This window comes from Papio anubis, chromosome 5 (assembly GCF_008728515.1).
Source record: "Papio anubis isolate 15944 chromosome 5, Panubis1.0, whole genome shotgun sequence".
Lineage (NCBI taxonomy): Eukaryota > Metazoa > Chordata > Mammalia > Primates > Cercopithecidae > Papio > Papio anubis.
This window is the reverse complement of record NC_044980.1, coordinates 162361099-162381612: the sequence shown is the minus strand read 5'-3', so window position 1 is coordinate 162381612 and position 20514 is coordinate 162361099. Positions and strand designations below refer to the sequence as shown.

The following is a 20514-nucleotide window of genomic DNA, read 5'->3' as shown; positions in this document are numbered from 1 at the left end:
TTAAATATTATCACCTTGAATGTTCATAACAGCCCTGAGAACTATGTCACACTTACATTATCACATAAAGTTGGCAAGTGGGAGAGCTGGGATTTACACCCAGGCTCATCTATTTCCAGAGATTGAACATAACCATTGTCTTCTGGCACCCAACATTCAGTGCCATTGAACCAAGTCACTCCCCTGGATTTCCCAATAAAGATTCCTCAAGGCAACTTGGGAGAATGTGTCCCATTGTTGGAAGAAAAGTTTCCCCATGTCCTTCAATACCTTGTTTCTCCCCTGAAGCCACCCACATGGAGAGTTCTGTCACTAGTGTAAGAATACAAACAAAATGAAGCCCCACTGACCTTCACCACTTCCTCTCCATCCACAATCTTCAACTTTTCTAAATTCTCCTGTAGCAGTTGAGGCTTCATACGCCACTTCAGCAAACCCAGCAAGCCCACTAAAATAGAGTCCAGACATTCAGAAGTATCATTACTGGCCTAACTGTCCATATCAGGACCTTCTTGGGCCTGCAAGCACATGCATACGTGCACGCACACACGGACACACACACTCCCCACAGACACAATTCTTGATGACCCCCATTACCATTCTGAGTGAGCTTTGTGGAGCACACCAGGGTGGAAATGGAGAACACATCCCGGGAGCTGACAGAAAGCCCCCCAACGCTGCTGGAGCTCCTGCTCAGCGTGGCCCCCTTGTTTTCCACATGGTGTCGATAAGAAGGAAGGGTCAGGTATGCACTGGCATCCTCCATCTTCTTGCTGTCCCCCTGGAAACAACACTTGGTTACTGTCCCAAGCCAAGGCTTCACGTCCAATGCTACACAGAGTTTGCAGCAGATAAATTAGACACTGTGAAGTGAAGAGAGTCATAAAGAGTGAAGAAAATCATCAGAGATGCAATAGACATTGGCTTGTGTGGCACGGCTGTTTTTCCACAATACAGGTAAGAATTCAAAGACATATGAATGGAAAGGGGGTTGATCCACTAGGTGAAAGCTCTCTGAACTTCATTAATGGCAAAATAAAAATGGAATCGAAAATTCCCAGACAGTCCATTTTAATTCATCCTTTTTTGAGATCATAATATATGCTCACCAGCAAAATAAGGAATCTAGCTTAAAGAGGAATTTAATGGCAAAGGCACTAAGTAAGAATGTGCTGGGATCTGGACCCTGTTTTGCCATTCACAGGTCTATGCTTTTTTGAATACATTATTTTGCCTCTTGGTGTCTCATTTTATTTTTCATTAGTAAACTGAAGATAATCATCATCCCTACTTCCTAGAATACCTGAGCAAATAATATAGAATAATGCATACAGAATGCATAGCAGAGTGATAGGCACATAAGTGCCTTGGCATGCTAAAATGAATGACTAGAGGTAGGCATTACAGAAGATAATATTTATCTTACTCCACACCAGGAGTGGTACCAAGTGTTTTATATGCCTTGGTTCATTTCATTTAAGCCTCGTAACAATCATATGAAGCAGATACTATTATTATCCTCAGTCAAGGAAACTGGGACCTAATGGGGGTAAAAGAAAATTGACTGCAACTGGGCCTCTGACCCCAAGGAGTTCACATTCTGTCAGGAAAGAAGGGCTTTCAAGCCAAGAACTCTATGTGTGATAAATGAGAAAACAGAGGCTGTACAGAAGAAAGGAGGTTTTCTGGGAAAGTCAGAGAGACTCAGAGAAGTGTACAAGAGTACCATGAGATGAAGCCTTGATGAGGCTGTGTTTGCCATGCATCCCACAGGCAAAAGGGCAATTTCAGCCTACAAGGCTAAGAAAGCCAAGGGCAATGGTGTGATCCATGTGCTGGCTACTCAACCTTGCCCTACCTCACAGCCATACACTTGCCTCTAGCCAGGTGCTAGTAGATGTATTCTGTTGTCATAAGAGGGCATGTGGGAAAGCAGCAGGTAAAACCAGACTAACACTTCTCCACTTCTCAAAAACCATACAAGTCTCATAATGTAAAAATAAAAATAGTGGACATCTGCACTCCCTTTATAGTTTAGATGGCCCTTTTGCATGGGTCATCCTAGTGAGTTGTCATAAATATTGCCATAACTGCTTAAGAAAAAAGAAACTGAGACTCAGGAAGACATGTGAGATGAGTACAGGCTTAATCAGCAGCAACACGATCAGGACCACAGGTTTTAATATTTTTCCATTAGCTACAATGCAGCATCTCTCAAATGTTTATTGTACGTCCTCTACACATGCCATAGAGGTCCTTACAGAATCAAGAGTACATAACAGTCATAACGATAACCTCTCTGTACATAACAATAACCTTTTCCATGTATTGAGTTCTTCCATGTACTCATCATTGCCATGTTTACATGCGCTGTCTCATAATTCTCACAATTATTCACTGAGGGCACAAAGATGAGGAAGCAGAGGCCCAAAGAAGTCAAGATTTTGTAAGAGGCCACAAAGTTGGTAAACCCTGGTGTGTGTGATTCTGGGGTCCCTGCTGTTGACCACTAAGCAATTTTGCCATCACCCTCTTGCTTCCTGCACCCCCCTCAGTGCAGAGCTCCTTCCAACTCATGGTACCTTGAGGACAACCAAGTCATGGAATCCATCATGTAGAGTAGTCCCATCTTCTTTCATCAGCTTCACATAGGACATGGCAAAGTTCTTTTCTCCTTTATCTTTAGCTGGAAATAGCATTGTGGGGTCAAGAAAGAAAATGATACATGGGCCACCCAGCTATTCCATTCTTCTCCCCTTAGAGGGAGGTGCAGAGATGCCATTCAGTATGGTACTCACATTCCAGAGATGACCGATGTCGAAACATGAATCGCAGATGGATCCTCTGCATGTCTTCAATAGGGACAGCCACCTCAAAAGACAGAAACCAGAGCTCAGAACACAATGAGTTAAAGGGCCCTCCCCACTGCACCCCCACTCTTCCACGGCAGCCTGACCATTTAACTGAGAGAGCTGCCTGCTGATTTACAACCCATCCATCGAGCCTGATGAACTGTAAATAAATTACATAAGAACTAGCTATGAAGAGAAAATAAAGTACCAAATGTAATCCATTTGGCAAATTGCATTCCCAGCCAATGAAAAGAGGTCTGTAAATTATAGTGAGGAAAAATGAGTCTCCCCAAATTGATATAAAAGTCACATAACTTTAGCACAGGATTTGATGCACTGCAAACTGCACAATGCACATTTTCCTTACACACTCTAGGAGTTCTGGCAATTGCAGCAGGGCTTAGCAAATTAACAATGGTTGTTAGGGGGGTTGCTTGAGGATTCTCATTTATGCAAATTAATAAAAATGCTTTAATCCGATAATATTTGGAAAAATCCTAGGGCTCATCTCACCCTTGATTGGACACATGTCCAGATGCTTTTGATTCCAAGGACACTGAGCTAAGACAACAACCCACTGGTCACCTGGGCATCCCTGTCCAGTGAATGGCCCACTGGCATCACTGATTATGATGCTTTCAGCCTGGCTCTGTGCAGGCCACCTCCCAAAGTCTCACAGCTGCTCTGCAATCTGAGATTCAGGCCAATGCAGAGAAGCTTAGCTACCTGAGAAAAGGACACTTTTTTTAAAAAGGAACACAATTTGTACTGTACAGATGCCTATTAAACGCAAAAACAAATGTATACTTGGGGGAACTTTCTGTTGCAGAAAATGAGAATTGAGCCTGAGGAGGTCCACCATCCTGTCCATGTTTCAGGCAGAGCAAAGGAACTGAGGGCCTCACGGGTAACTGCAGTCCAATTCATCCTTTCCCTGCGTGTTGAATGTTCACTAGAAACTATAATCATGTGGGGTGCTGGTCATGCTGATACAAGGCAGAGTCCTCACACTCAAAGAGTTCATGGTCCCATGTTACACAAGGGGCAATGTGTAACAGCCCTGTGACAAGGGCTGGCAAGGAGATATAACCAAGGTGCAAGAGAGAACAGAGAAGAGAAACCCAACATGGTACATCAACTTTCTGACCTCAAAGTTGACAAGGTCATCAATTTGAAGGCAATGGGTATGAGGAGACACACTGAGGAAAGTAATAACATGTGTAACAAGTGGAGAACTGCTGGGGTTTGAATAGCTATCGCTGAAAAGGAAGTAATGTGTACGTCTTGTGTTTGGAGACAGAGCCCAGGGGAAATAAAGAATGCTGCTAATGATAAGGCAGAGATATTTGAAGCTATGATCAAGCTTCAGTGTTCACTGAATTGATTCCACATCCTTATTCCAATGCAGGTTATTCCTTTCTGCTTAGTGTGACGATCTGGTAATGTGAATATTTGTGGTTAATGTCACTTCTGTCAAGGAATTATCCCAAAAGGGCATCTTTCAGGCATTATGCAGCCTGTGATGGGCTCACATTGGCTTGCAAGCTCTGCCACTCCTCACCGCTGAGTAGAACAGCGCAGCTTGATGAAATGGGCACCACCCACAAGAGGACTATTTGACAATTCCATTTTGGTTACATCCTGCACCAAGGAAGGGTGATCAAGGGAACCAAGGTGCTCACCCACCAGGCCTCCATTTCCACTGGCTGACAATACCACCAGACACACGCTAGGGGGTCATTTCCGATTCAGAGAGGTGCCTCCAAGGACCCTAAGACCTTACAGATGGTGACTTCTGCTATAACCTAGAGTCAAAGAAGTTCTTTCTGTCACCCTGTGCCCCTCCAATATGTTCATGACTGGCTTCAGAATTTAGCTAGATATTTCATGAAGATAAACATAATATATTCTCATATGTTGTTTACAATCACATTGCTCCATCAAGCCTCCTACCTGCTTTGGTTAAAACCAGGAATTTCTAAAATATGTTCAACAGAATCCTAACTCCAGGATATGACGCTAGGAAAAAGGAAAATGCTCTGTAGTCAATGAGTTTTGGGATGTGCTCTGCATCCTTATTTCCTTTTGCAGATCTGCAGAGCACATTTACATCTCAAGGGCTCTAAGAACTTGACATAAGGAAGCCTTTAACTTCTATATTTGTTCAAGTTTCTCACATTTGATAAGGAAATGTTATTTTAATACATTTAATATATGATTCTTTTTTTTTTTTCCCTGAGACGGAGTCTCACTCTGTTGCCTAGGTTGGAGTGCAGTGGTGCAATCTCAGCTCACTACAACCTCCTCCTCCCAGGTTCAAGTGATTCTTGTGCCTCAGCCTCCTGAGTAGCTGGAACTACAGGCACATGCAACCATGCACAACTTATTTATTTATGTATTTATTTATTCATTTATTTTTAGTAGAGACAGAGCTTCACCATGTTGGCCAGGCTCGTCTCGAGCTCGTGACCTCAGGTGATCCACCCACCTTGGCCTCCCAAAGTGCTGGGATTACAGGCATGAGCCACTGTACCTAGCCTGAAATGTTATTTTAATAAAAGACCACTTAGTATTCCACAGAACATTTTGCGGGGAGATGCCATATGAGAAGGACCTGGAGGGATACTTCATCAGATATCTGGAACAACTATATCTTTCCTCTGCCTTCCCCCCGCAACTACACAGAGAGGCGCAGAGCTGCCTGCCACTACCAATTAGACTGCCTTGTAGAGGGGTGGGTAAAAAATAGGCAAGGGTCAAGTGTTTAAAGGGCATCTTGAAGGAATGTAAAATCTAGTTCAGTTTTGCAGACTGAGATAACTGCCAAGTATAATCAGGAGTTGTATTAACTGAATAAGTACTCTCTTCCAAGGACTTGTCTGACAGTGTTATGTGTATTAAATCCTTTTACTTCCACAGTCAACCTATTGCTCCCATTTTACAGATGAGGAAACCAGGGCACAGAGCAGGTGAATGACTTGCCCAAGGTCACACCATTGGTGAGCATTAAGGCTGGAACACGAACCCAGACTCTCTGGGTCTAGGGTCCATGTGCAGAACTGCCTTGCTCGCCTGCTCTCATTAAAAGGAAGAAGGCTGGGCACGGTGGCTCATGCCCATAATCCCAGCACTTTGAGAGGCCAAGGTGGGCAGATCACTTGAGGTCAGGAGTTTGAGACCAGCCTGGCCAACAAGGTGAAACCCCGTCTCTACTAAAAACACAAAAATTAGCCTGGTGTGGTGGCGCACGCTTGTAATCCCAGCTACTCAAGGGGCTGAGACAGGAGAATCACTTGAACCCGGGAGACAGAGTTTGCAGTGAGCAGAGATGGTAACACTGTACTCTAGCCTGGGTAACAAAGTGAGAATCTGTCTCAAAAAAAAAAAAAAAATGCTAATTGCTCCAGTCAGTATTCTGCTCCCTCAGGTTGCAGTGATGGGCACAGACCCAGAGCCAGACTGCTCACGTTTGAATCCCAGCTCTGATGTTTCCTAGCAGTGTGGTCCTGGTCAGGCTACTTACCTGTTCTGTGCCAGTTTCCTCAGCTATAAAATGAAGGAAATATTAGTACAAACCTCACATGGCTATTGTAAGCGATACATAAATTATTTAAATAAAGCACTTAAAACAGTGCCTGGTTCATGGTAAGAACTAGACATGTGTTCGCATCTATTATTATTATTATTAATTATTACCTTGACTGTTTCCATCCAACGTGGCTGTTTGACTTGATAGTACACGACGGAGCGATATTCATTCATGGGCTTGTCCCCTGCTCCCACGCAAATTGCATTCTGACCCAAGAAAGACAAAGTGAGAGAAAACATTACAGAATTGCCATTTTCTATGCTTGCACAGGTTTGGTCCCTAGGCTACCACTAGCCTTAGGGACTGGGTCAACCCTGCCTTCCCTAGCCCCCATGCCAGGTGCCCATAATGACTCCTTCTCTACTACAGATTTACACAGAAGCGCCCCAGCCACCGGACTGACAGGCGCTTAACTACAGAAATTCTATTACTTCCATTCTGGAAACCACTGGAGTGCACCAGGGCATTGATGTGACTGCCTTATTGTAAGTGATAACCAGCCTTGGAGTTACTGCACACTGCCAGTCTTATTAATCCTATTTGTTTCCTAAATGCGAATGTGCACAAAGTTTACAAGCAGGCTCAGATAAGTCCAGTAGCAACTCTTCTGATGAATTTCCACAGCTAACACATCAGGGCGGTGGGCAGTGCTGGGCAAAAGGAGAGAGCATAGGCTTCAGAGAGACTCCTGAGCACCTGCCTTAGAGAACAAGCCTGGAGCGAGGGGGTTTCGGGGAGGAGGCTCAGTTCAGGCCACAATAACAGAACATCTTCTGGGTACTCCATGCTGAGCACTGGGGTATGGGAATGGCTCAGATACTGAACCTGATGTGAACTCACAGTTTAGTGCAGGAAACTTTAGGGAACACATCATGACAGCAATGCAACATGATGACAGACACGTGTACACACTACTGTCGGGCACAGAAGAAGGACACAAGGACAGGTGAGGAATCAGGGAAGACTTCTTGGAGGCAATGACAGTTGAGTATCTTGAAGAAAGATTCCAAGTTGGCTCAGAGCAAAAATGTGGGAGGGGCTTTCTGAGCAGAGAGTGAGCACAGAGCACACATGCCCAAGTGGGACATTTATTCTTTGCCATAAAAATCACCCTCAGAGGTTCAGAAAGGAGCTGACTAACAAGGAATGATCTCCTAGTCGCATGTAACAATGCCTAATTCTATGTTCATTCCAGCCCTTTGGCCCCCAAACAAGATCCAAGCTAGGATTACCCAGAAGGGGCCCTAAGTATGGTTTTTATACCAGGCCAAACAGTTTTCAATCCTCAGATTGCCAGATTCATAAGATTGGTTCTGGAGCCCCAGCCCCTGCAATTGCAAACTGCGTGCCTCTCGGCATGTTGATGGCAAGTCATGCCTCTCACAAGATTCCATCAGATTCTCCCGTGGATCCTTGACCTTCCGCAGGCTGCATCACCAGAGCTGGCCACACACAGACACTCCGTGAGCCCTGGCGAACCCCGCGAACCTGGGGAAAGGAAGACTGCCCTTCGCACTGGAAATCTCCCTATGTGCTTCCGAGGTATGGAAAAGGAATGAGCTCAGTTTCAATATTGACTGACAGTACTTGCAGCCAAATCGATCCATTTGAAAACAGAATACGCAGTAGTCCTTTCAGAATGTATCTTTAAAAGAAAAACAAGTGTAACCAATGAACCAGAACTGAGTGAAGACACACAACTCTCTTGTTTTTCCATGGGATGAAGCCTTCCAGAGCTTCTGAAGGCACTAAGCTAAAAACACATGCTTCCAAAGTCTTTCTAACCATTCAGAGTGGGTTTTGTGTCCGGCATCATGCTAAGCCCTGTACACACACCACCTCGCTTAATTCAGTCCTCATAACCACCTCTGACGCTTACTATCGGCATCCCCATTTCACAGCTGGGTAAACTGAGGCCCTGAGAGATTAAGCCACTTGGCCAAAAAGTGGCAAAGCCAAGACTACCTCACAGACCCTCTAACTACTCATCCAGTGTTCCTTCTGTAAGAACCTAGATGCCTTCCAGCCTACAAAGATTTATATCTGGTGACATTTATGGGCTTAGAGCTTCTGTAGTTACAGTAAATCCCATGTAGCTTACAAAATCAGAAACTACACATATATCTCTGGTGAAAGTAAAACTGCTGTATGGCAGGCAACTGAATCTCACAAAACTGTACTGATGATGAAAATTTTTGATCTCCTAAGGCTGGAGAAAAAAGTCTCAGTACCAGTCAGAGAAAAGCCAGAGATAGTGCCCTAGCCCTCAACACTTCAGAGAGAAAACAGTGTTGGGAAGTGCCCCCAGACAGCATTGTGACCAGGGACTGAGCCCAGTTCGAGGGAAAATATAGAATGGTATATATCTCAAATCACACTGTTCCATCATTTTCTACATTGCCTATCCCCATGGCCCCCAATTAACAGTGAGAGCCCCTCATAGGTGTGGGAGACTTCAGGTCAGTAGAAGAAAATCTGAGTAAGGATCAGGAAGCCTGGAGGCTTTCGTGTTGGCTTGGCCTTGGAAGAAACATCTCTGCAGGAGAAAATCCAGGCTCCTAACACATGCCCTGTTTACTTGGTAGGAATCAGGTGAGAACGAGATGATCCCAGGGAGGTGAACATACTTTACGAAAGACAGTGTTCTCCTCTCACAAGACCACATCATGGGAAGATGCTAATCAGCATTCCTAAGGTGGGAATCAGGCCAGGAGTTCAGTATACCCTTCTAATAGTAATAGCTACATTTAATGAACACTTATTATGTAGATTACCTCATCTGATATTCACAAGAGCAAAGTGCCATTGCTGGTCCTATTTTCAGACAGAGACTCTCAGGCTTAGAGAGGTTATGTAACTGCCTCAACGTCCTCTTACTAATTCAGGCTGAGCTGGGCTTTGCACCTGGCTGTCTGGCCCCAGGGGTCATGGTCTTAACCACTATCCCATATTTCCCCTATCCCCTGCCTCCACCGCCTCAAGCTGGTTGGTCTCAGAAGAACAGAGGTTTCTTGGCCCAGCATCTGAGCCTTTCTCTTTCACCAGAACTTGCTTCTGGTTGGATTGCCTGTTTGACTCCCTCAGGTCCCTCAGAGGGCTTCACCCTGCACTTGTCCCCTTCTCTGAATGTGACTCTCCTTCCTGTTGCTGGGTACTTACTGCATACCAGGTGCCTTATACCTACAGTGTGTTTTGTTTGTTTGTTGAGAAAGGGTCTCACTTTGTCGCCCGGGCTGGAGTGGCTGGGGTGCGATCTCAGCTCACTGCAACCTCTGCCTCCAGGGTTCAAGCAATTCTCGTGCCTCAACCTCCCGAGTAGCTGGGATTACAGGTGCCAGCCACCGCACTCAGCTAATTTTTGTATTTTCAGTAGAGAGGAGGTTTCACCTTCTTGGCCAGGCTGATCTCAAACTCCTGACCTCAAGGGATCTGCCCTCCTTGGCCTCCCAAAGTGCTGGGATTACAGGTGTGAGCTGCTGTGCCGGCGGCATGGTTTTTTTTCTTTAATTTTTTAATTTTAATTTTATAATTTTTAATTTTTGTGGGCACATAGTGTGTGTGTGTGTGTGTGTGTGTGTGTGTGTGTGTGTGTATTTATGGAGTAAATGAGATGTTCTGATACAAGTATACAATGCATAATAATCCCATCATGGAAATGGGGTCCATGTCCTCAAGCGTTTATCCTTTGTGTTACAAACAATCCAATCATACACTTTCAGTTGTTTTAACACCCACTCTTTTGTTTAACCTGCGACCCCATGAGAAGAGGTTGTTATTTCTTTTTACACATGAATACACTTGCCTAAAATCACACAGCTAATAAGAAAGGGAGGTTGCAATTTGAACCCTGTCTGCCTGACCCCAGAGCCCACCCCATTAACTTCTCTGTATGACCCCTCCTGAGCAAGGCCCTTGACACCCCCAGGGGAGCCATGGGCAGGCCTAACCTCCTCTGCCCTCTGGTCCTGCCCTGCCAAAGACAGTGTGCACGCACCTAGAGCAGGAGGAGAAATCAGTATTTCTAAAGGGGACCATTCTCACAGGAGCCCGCCAATATCAAACAGAAGTGTTTGAATGTGCTGCCTGACACTTAATTAGGCGGTCATATTTATTTCTGCAAATAAAGAAAGAAAAGCCTCCCACAGGCTTCCTAAGCAATTTTCAATAGTCAGTCAACTGAACTCCCTCAGAATTTCCCTAACAGAGGAAACCACAAATTATCACCATGCCCCATGGTTCGTTTCCATGCCAGGCCCCAGAATCCCTGCTTATCTACTCATCTTTGATAAGTGCATCTGCTCAGCCTGCTCGGAGTGACTTGAAAGGGTGACAAAAGTGGAAGAAAGAATGGTTCAGACAAGAGATAAGATGGCTGCTTGCCTGTTAACTGTGTCTTTTAATTTTTCCTTTGGCAGCATCGCAGGTAAGTGTATCAATGTTTCAAAAATGAAGCTGAGGTTAAAAAGTTCTCCAACAGGTTAAGCTGGATAAGGGGCCGGGCGCGGTGGCTCAAGCCTGTAATCCCAGCACTCTGGGAGGCCGAGACGGGCGGATCACGAGGTCAGGAGATCGAGACCATCCTGGCTAACACGGTGAAACCCCGTCTCTACTAAAAAATACAAAAAACTAGCCGGGCGTGGTGGCGGCGCCTATAGTCCCAGCTACTCGGGAGGCTGAGGCAGGAGAATGGTGTGAACCCGGGAGGCGGAGCTTGCAGTGAGCTGAGATCCGGCCACTGCACTCCAGCCTGGGCGACAGAGCGAGACTCCGTCTCAAAAAAAAAAAAAAAGTAACTTCAAAGCGATGATCTCTACACTTGGGAATTGCAATTTCCCTTTCAGATAAAAACCGTCGGCTCCTTTATGCTCCTTGGAGCCAAGGGTTTCTCACTTATTTTATTTTTTGGAAAAGTTTCAGATTCCAACAAAAGGACGATGCGTTCAGTGCTTAGATTTTGTTCAAACAGATACTAATTAACATGACCAGTCTTTGGGAACAAAAAGGCAACTGTGAGGATTTCTTTACATTTAAAAAATGATTATGAATCTTCCCAAATTTGTGAGCAGTGGTTATTAGCCTCATTTTTTAAAATGAGAAATAAATTGGAGAATTTTGTTACATGTACAGGCATTGTAGTGAAGTGTCCCAGAGGGTCTGGAACCAGTCAAACCCCATCTCTGCCATACGCTAACGTTATGGCTTTGGGCGAGTTATTGTAAGTGACAAAGGTTTTGTTTCCCTATCTGTAAAATGGGGCATAATAAAGGAAATGTGTCATACTATCACACGGCCTGATACTTGGTAATTCCCCTGTGAATGTTAGTTATTCTTGGGTACAAAGTATCAATCTGATCTCCAGGCCCCAAGGACAGAACTGATGCCTCTTCCATCTTCACACCCTCTCTCTGATGAACACACCCGCCCTACTTGGCTATTTGATCACTCACAGTGGCCTAGGAGGAATATTCGCCCATGCTAAAACTTCTCGTGAGAGCTGATTTTCTTTTCAGCTAACTACTCTGAAACGAGGAATCGAGAAACAAAACCCTCCTACGCACTGGGCACGGCACTGACAACCTTAAAGGAAATACAAGCAAACAAATATAAACACACATGACAAATATTGGACAGGACATATGCTGTATAAATATAGCAATGCGCTTTGCATTCCTGAATACACCCGGCTAGCTCTCTGGAGGCCAATTTACGAATAAGGCTTTCCACCAGCATTTCTGGCTGAGCGCTGGGGAGTTAGATTAAGTGTTGAGAATGTCTGCTTTGAGCACATCCTGAGCCTCCACACCAGCCCAAGGCACTGTATTGATCCTCTTTCTTACCATGGACTTTGCCTGAATAAACCAGCTCAGGTTTCCATGAGAACATTTTAACTGCAGAAAGCTAACCTCTAAGCTGAGACCAAGCAAAAATACATACATATATGTATGCATACATACAACATGTATACATACATGCATGCATATATATACATACATACATATGTAGAAGAAGGAGTTGTGAAAGGAAAGGAACAGACATTGAAAAACTGCTTTGGATAAGGAAATATCACAAGGTCTTATTACAGAACACTGCGCTAACCAAGCTCAAAAGGTGTAGATCACATTATTCAACACCATCCCAAAGGCACCTGGCATTTAGACAACAGAATCACGGAGAGGAAAAGTACATCTCTACAAGCAGAGGCCCCCAAGGGGGACCCTGTCACCCAGAGCAGCAGCGAGTCCCTTACGGGCAGCGTTTTGCCGTCCTCCGCGCACACACACATGATGACTTCCACATTCCTCTGTGTGGTCTTGTTGTACTTGTCAAAGTCACCTTGTAAGAGAGTAATGTAGATGTCGTTCCTGACATCCCCTGAGGCATAAGGAGAGAGACAAGAGTTAGCGTGGATTGCAGCAGGAGAGACGCTAACTAGAGGGGATGGAGGGTGAGAAGAAGCTCCCCCACCTGGATTGCTATTAATTAAAATCAGAACTGCTTAGAGAAAGCATTTTTCCCTCATCAGGGAGGCTGGAGAAGTAGGTAACAAGGGGATGAAGGGATGCTAGGAAATCAGTTGCAAAAAGGGAAGTAGGGACACTCAAAATTGGCCATGTTTTTCTCAACATTAAAAATCATTTAATTTTCATCCTCTAGTGACACCTTCTGGGAAGGCAAAGCAAAGCTCCAATTGAATTGATCCTGTCCCATGAAAACAACCAAACATACACATCTGCCGATGTTTTACTGTATAGGAGCAGAACAGAGCAACTTTCCATGTATCCTAGGGACACAGGGTTAGGAAGGAGCTGCAGAGGATCTTCGGGAAGGGAGGCAAGAAAAATAGAAAATCCGTCAGACACAGGTAGCCCATGCCTGTAATCCCAGCACTTTGGGAGGTCAAAGCGGGCAGATCGCCTGAGCTCAGGAGTTCAAAACCAGCCTGGGTGACATGGCGAAACCCTGTGTCTATCAAAAATACAGAAAAATTAGACGAGTGTGGTGGCACATGACTGTGGTCCCAGCTGCTCAGGAGGCTGAGGTAGGAGTATTTCTTGAGCCTGGGAGGCAGAGGCTGCAGTGAACCGAGGTCACACCAGCGTACTCTGCACTCCAGCCTGAGTAACAGAGCCAAACACCATCTCAAAAAAAAAAAAAAAAAAAGGAATAGAAAATCCTACAAGGGGATACACAAGTAATTGAAGTCTCAGGTAAAGCATGGACAAATAAATGACAGCACAGGCCCTAGGAGACCACCACCAGAAAAATGTGGAAAGAAAAGGCAAGTCAGTGAGAGCCATCGTGAACAGAAGTCCAAGACACAGGTTTAAGACACAAAAGAAAAGTTTCAAAAGAGTATTACTATTGTCAAAAGACAAAATTACAACAAATTTAGTTTAAAGACCTCACTTGGCTCTATTGCAATTCTAGAATCGGGTAATGCTTCATTCCATAAAATAGATTCAGTGTTCCAAAGAGCTGAGCAGAAGAGGTTGGCTTTATAGACAGAGAAGGCCTGAAGGAAGTAGAAGCAAGACAGAGCGAATTGGTTATTTCAAAGGTATTGCTCTCATAAGGATGAAACAGGGAAACAGAAAAATAGAAAAGTGACTGATTGGTTAACATCAGGTTACTTCAGATTACCCTTTGCTGTGAGGATTAAAGCAAAGGGAACTTCGTTATGCCCATTGAAAACTGAAAATGGCCTGTCTGGAAAATAGGCTGTTTCTCTTTCTCTCTTTTCTTTCTTTTTCTTTCCTCTCTCCCTCCCCCTCTCTCTCTCCTTCCCCCCACCCCGCTCTCTCTCTCTCTCTTCTCCCCCATCTCTCCCCACTCTCCCAATTTCTTACAAGATCAGATAACAATTTACTTTAGGTTTGGTGACATGAAACTTTAGCATGGCTGACTCCATTTTGATTTTCAGTCTGGTATGTTGGGGGCTGGTGCAGGAACTTAGTCTAAAACAATGCTCTCCTATAATTTTTGTTTAATATTATATAAACTCATTTTTTAAAATTACACACACATTTGAAAATGTACTGGCTACTTCTGGAGATAAAGATATGAAGGAGTTTTTAACATTTCACTTTATACCTTTTCATGCCATTTGAATATTTTACAATGAACATGAATTCCTTTGGTAATATTAAAAAAAAAACAAAAAAGCTTAAAAATATAAGAGAATGACAATATTCTCCCAGAAAGAGTGGAACTGTCCTGCATGTAGTAAAATAGAAATGATGTCCACAATAAATTATTAAGTGATAAAACAAGTTGTAGAATACTATATAAAATATATTAAGTAAAGGAATATAAAGTATGACCCCATCTGTGGGGAAAAGGGGTATGTGTGTATATTTACGTGCATGTGTCTATTTTGTTAATGCATAGAAGCTTTCGGATATACAGAAATCAGTTTTAGTGGTTACCTTCAGGGAGAGAAACGGAGAGAGGCAGTAAAAAAGGAAGGAGTTGACTCTTTAAAAGGAAAATGAATCAGACAAGCTGAATTGGCCCCTATGTCCCCAGGGGAAGGTTAGAGCAGCTGTGTCTCACCTGGCATGATGATCTCTGGGAAGCCCAGCTTCCTGGCCACCACGGTGGTCCTGTCCACCAGGTGTGGATAGTCCTTGCGAATCTGAATGATGTCACCCACTAGCATCTTCATGGTCACCCAGAGGCCTGGAAAGGAATGGCTCACGGTGAAGAGCCCACTTTTGCAAGTGTTCTCTCAGTCGGCCCTCCTGCCACCTCTCCCCTCTGTCTTTCTGGAGATGGCTGGGAACAGAGCCATACAACCACAGATGCAGCCACTCAGCCCACGGGGCCTCTGCAGCGGGAGATCTCTGGGTCTGAATCCCACTAATTATTTCCAGCAGTGTCAGCCTCTGGCAAATTATCCCGCTTCTCTAAGCCCAAAGTGAGGATGACACCACCTATCTCATGGGCCTGGAGTAAGAATGAAATCAAACAAGGTAACTTATTAACGTGCCCCTGGAACACAGGAGACATGCAGGATGTATCAATTCCTCTCTTCTTTTGGGCACAAGGACAAGCCTCCAATTTGCTTCAGGAGATGTGACTTATCCCTATAGATCATATGTTCCCATTCTTCCCAGTGGTCTGTCGGGAAAGAAAGCTAAGCATCCCAGGGTTGAGGATTTTGATTCATTTGCTGAAGAGTTAGGGGCTCCCAAGCTGGAGCAGGCTCAGCCCACTGGCACATTGGCATTATACCTTGCCCGCCACTGTCCCCCTTGGAGGCTATGACTTTGCCCAGCAGGCTGTGTAGGAAGTCATTCTCAGCTGTAACCCTGGAAAGGAAAAGAGAGCATGAAATGTCCGCATCGTGCCCTCCTTGTGTTTCAAGGTGCCCCAGGAAGCTCCCCAGACTCTCCACATGCCTCAGGTGAAAAGCGAGCTTGCGTGTGTCAGCTCAGGGTATATACATGCTATCAAGAGGTACATCACTTTTTATCACAAAGCAATGTGGCTCTGAAATTTTGGAATATCAATGCTACAGGTAGAGGCCATTTCTTATTCTCCAGGAAGATGCTTAAAAAGGCAGGATTCCAAAGCTTTCAACATGCATATCTGCTCAGCAAGGGTAAAGCCTTGAGTTGCTCCTGCTAAGTCGTAATCACACGCCTTCAGCAAAGTCACTAGCCTCATTAGCTGGACCATCCTTAGGGTTGTTAAGTACTGATGATGCTCTCAAACTGGAGCCCTGCTTTCTGGAGGACTCCTTTTGGAACAGGAGAGGAGAGGATATTCGCCTTCCTTATTGCCCTCCTCGTAAGTTACGGATATGTCTACACATGAGAGCAAGGTTAGGATTCCCTGCCACACGCTTCTGAAATGCTGCTGCTTCACAGCTTTGTGGTTTCTGCTGCACTTGTAATTAATGCATTAATCTTTTGCTGAATTTCTGTTTAATTCCCCATCTATATGACGAGCTCCATGAAGACAGGGCTCATCTAGTTCACTACTTCATCCTCCATGCTTAGCACAGTGCCAGCCTCTGCCAGGCTGCCAATAAATGTCTGTGGCATAAATAACATCTGATGAATGAATGGGTGAAAAGCTGTTTGGTTTTGAGTGCCTGGGCACTGAGCCAACGATTCTCACCCAGCACTCCCCTTGGGAGGCTCCACCTGCCTATCACTAACTCAGGGAACCAGTGCCCTCTGAGCTCCAGCAGCTCTTAATGACAAAGGATGTGGCTGAATAGAAAGAAATGGGAAATGTCTTACGGATGAAAAGGAATGAAGTGCTGCTTTTCTTCATCACTCTCTGCTTTCCCCTTGATGATGTCTGTTATATCCATAACTAGAAAGAGGACAGAATGAATTAATGGTTTAACTTCCTCCTGCTCCCACAAAGGGATGACAGTGGGATGAGCTTGTGGGACAGGAGGTAGGGCCTGGGATGCCTGGGGGTCAGGGAAGCCTAAAATGGCAAGCAAGCCAGTGCTGCACAATACACAGACGGCAGAGGTTCCTTGCATGCAGCACCACGGCAAATACCTCTAAGCAAAGCAGACTAGGACATCAGTGGGCCAGAGAGGCATCCAAGAGCACCATGGCTTAGCAGAGGACAAAAGGAAAGGGTCAGAGCCATGGCTGTGGAATTCAGCAATTAGGTTTGGATTTGACATGCATGTATTGAATGTCTACTGTGCCTACAAAACCAGAGAGCAGTGATTGGGTCTCTGTAGGATCTGAGAATCTCATGAAATATTCACCCTCTTTTCATAAGCGTACCCATATGTACAGATACATAACTGAAGAATCTTCAAATCCTGTGATTCCAGACAGATCCCGTATCCTCTGAAACCTTTCCTTAAATCAGCCACTAAGGGTCCCAAAACCAAGGTAAAGAACTCCTACACTAGAATGGAGATTATAGAAATGGGAGTGTAGGAGAAGGCTGAAAAAAGCTGCTCAAATCAAGCCCATACCCTAGTTACAGAAAATACCTCAAACACTCCAGGCACTGGGCAGGGGGCCATTAAAATTGTTTGGGTAATAACCAAGCACTGACTGCATCTAGATCAAGAGGGGAGTCAGAGAGCAGACAGGAGAAATTGAGCATCTATTCTCTCTAACAGACTCTCCTCATCCATCCTCAGTGCTGTGATTAGGGCGGGGCAATTTCCCTTTGGCTCCAGAGTTATTCAGAGGACCTGGTAGATCAGAGAATCATCTCTCCCTACCCAGAGTAAATACTATGGAGATGAGGACATGACCTATATTAAAGCTCCTGGGGCTTCTGCTGAAATTAATGGGAAAGAGGTACATTCTTTCCACTGGGTTGCTAAGTTGGTAGGATGCAAGCTTGGAACAGCTGGCTGATAATTTGCCAACTAATTGGACAGCCACCTTCTTAGTAAGCCAGCATGAGGACATAGGGACTAAGCAAGAAAGAGACAAATTCTTCATAGTAAGCCAGCATGAGGACATAGGAGCAAGAAAGAGACAAATTGATTTGAGTTCCTGGATCCGGCTATGCCTGAAGCAATCTATTCATAAGCCTTTCAGTTACACCAATAAAGTACCTTTTTTCCTTCTTCTACCAGTTTAGATCACATTTCTGTCACCTCACACTAAAAGAGAGGTCAGGCTACAGCTGAGGACAAAGACACACTTTGCAGTAAGGTTGGAAGACCCTCACTGCCTTAACGGAAACACCGTGGTGTCAGAAACGCCCCACAGGTAGAATCAGAGCATTTTAGAGCAGTAGAGGACTTCATGAATTAATCAGGTGCAAGTTCTTCATTTTGCACATAATAAAACTAAGGCCCTGGGAAAAATGCTTGCCCAAGATCACTGGCTGGCTAGCTAGCCGCAGTCCCAGGTTTAAAAAAAAAAAAAAACAGTGAGCTTAGTAAAATATCCTCCACTCCACCACCTTGCAAGCAGTGCCAAGGGACTAGTTGGAGAGTAAGCAAGTCTGCAATTACAGGTCAGAGCATCTTGAAGTGAGAAACCTGAAACACTGAGGTTAGCTATGGTATGGAGGAGTTATAAATGGTATACTCTTACAATTTTATATTTTAATAAAAAGAATAAAACTGGCATATCAAATCACCATTTTCACAGGTATTTAAATTGCCTTTGACGAAAAACATACATTATGTAAAGTAGGTTGATTAAAAGAAAATATATTAGGTAAATAACGGTATAAGTGGTAGCCAAACATAACTAAAACCATAAAAGTGGGGCCTTAGAAACCCCAAGAGAGCTAAAGCTTAAGAGGAATGCAGAGCGGATGCTCCTGTACAGCAGCCTCAGGCAGGGCTCTGCCTCGGGTCACACCAATTCTCCAAATGTCCGTTTCCATCTGGAATGTAGATGCGTGGTAGGTGACTCATTCTGTGTAACTGCATTTCCTGTCCTAGATATATTTTTTAAATGATTTGCTCCTCATAATTAGATCCTGCCTGTATTGTTTTTCCTTTTTCACAGAGCTGGGGAGCAAAGGCGTCAACTGCTCAGACGGCACCGGTCTCCCAGTGCTCTGCTCCAGACAAGAGGAGCCCATGATTCACTGTGTTCATCATAAATCTGGACTTAGTCACCAATTATTTCGATTTAGTCACCAGAAATATAGTTATTAAGGGCTGTCTGACATAAATTTTGCAGGGGTGGGGGCAGCAGGAGGAGGTTGGGAAAGAAATCATCATTACAATTCAGCCACATAAAATGTGCGCTCCAATAAAAATTAATGGTGCAGAGTGTGTCCCTTACCTGCCACCCCAAACGGCCTCCTCAGCCCCTGCGTGCACTTCTTTGCACCAGTATCCTTAAGATCCATCTTGCCGACCCGGACTATTTGACAAATCAAGTAAATTTTATCCCTGTTGAGGTCTTTGTTTCCAAGATCCTATGGGGAAAGAAACAAAAAATTACCCATCATGTGCTGAATGGGGGGGGGGGGGAAAAAGTAGACAAGAAAACCCAGTAATAGTCATTTCTAAGGGATGTACCTAATACTTGCTATACACGGACCAATCATACAATAAGACCTGGAAAACACAGAAAACAAGGCTCTCACACCCATTTTACAGCAAGGTAAAGTTTGCAAAGAAAAATGAGTGATAGAACTCTAGTGTTTAATCCCAATTCTTCCCTCTCAAAATGATAGGACGAGAGAAGGGTAGAGGTGGAATATCAGCTGTACAGACAGGACTCTCCGTATGCTGAGGTGATGGGTCCAAAAGTAGCATTTGCTACAGACGACTCGGATGACACCATCGGTCACGTCATTGCTCAGAACCTCTGAGAGAGAAGGCGAAAGGAAGAGAGAAAAATCATAACAGCTACCATTTCCTGAACATCTGAAGTGTGGCCATCAGTTGGGCTGAGGGGGTGCTAACAACCCCAATATCTCAGAGCTTGTAGCACAGCAGAAGTTTACTTCTAGTGCAGTCTACGGGGCCAGTGCAGAGGGGTGGGGGCTCTGATTACTTACTTACTCTGGGCCCCTGGCTGGCAGCTCTGTCTCAGCACAGCTGCTCTCATTGTCTCTGTGGCAGGGGAAAGGAATGTGGCAAATCACTTCTGGCTCTTAAATCCTCTACCCAAGAGAGGTGCACATCATTTTTGCTTGCATGTCATTTGCCAAAGAAAGGCATATGGCCGCACCTGACTTCAAGGGGTCAGGAAACTGCAGTTAACTATCTGTGTGTTTGTTTATTTATTTACTTTATTTGAAGACAGGGCTTCACTCTGTCACACAGGCTAGATGGCAGTGGCATGATCACAGCTCACTGCAGCCTCAATCTCCCAGATTCAAATAATCCTCCCACCTCAGCCTCTTGAGTAGCTCGGATTACAGGCACGAGCCACCATGCCCAGCTAATTTTTTTGTTTGTTTGTTTTAGAGATGGGCTCTCACTATGTTATCCAGGCTGATTTCAAACTCCTGGGCTCAAGCAATCCTCCCACATCAGCCTCCCAAAGTGCTGGGATTAAAGACATGAGCCACCAGACCCAGCTCAACTGAGTCTAGAAAAGCCAAAAGTGGTGAAATGCACTAATGTCTCATCCACTATGCTAAGCGATTCATGCATCA

At 44.7% G+C, this 20514-nt stretch overlaps 1 protein-coding gene across 6 annotated transcripts in view; it reads right to left on the bottom strand.

Annotated features, from left to right (window-relative positions):
- The window catches only part of DOCK2 (dedicator of cytokinesis 2), a 433369-nt gene that overhangs the window by 355868 nt on the left and 56987 nt on the right, over nt 1-20514 (bottom strand). For all 6 annotated transcript variants that reach the window (XM_021940250.2, XM_017960117.3, XM_021940247.2 and 3 more), the window contains 10 exons: nt 19188-19323; nt 16692-16767; nt 15676-15752; nt 14995-15120; nt 12689-12813; nt 6549-6647; nt 2799-2871; nt 2583-2686; nt 598-781; nt 351-448 (listed from right to left, as the gene is read on the bottom strand). In XM_021940250.2, the coding sequence (XP_021795942.1) occupies nt 351-448; nt 598-781; nt 2583-2686; nt 2799-2871; nt 6549-6647; nt 12689-12813; nt 14995-15120; nt 15676-15752; nt 16692-16767; nt 19188-19323 (1098 nt within the window). The remainder of the gene's footprint in view (nt 1-350; nt 449-597; nt 782-2582; nt 2687-2798; nt 2872-6548; nt 6648-12688; nt 12814-14994; nt 15121-15675; nt 15753-16691; nt 16768-19187; nt 19324-20514) is intronic.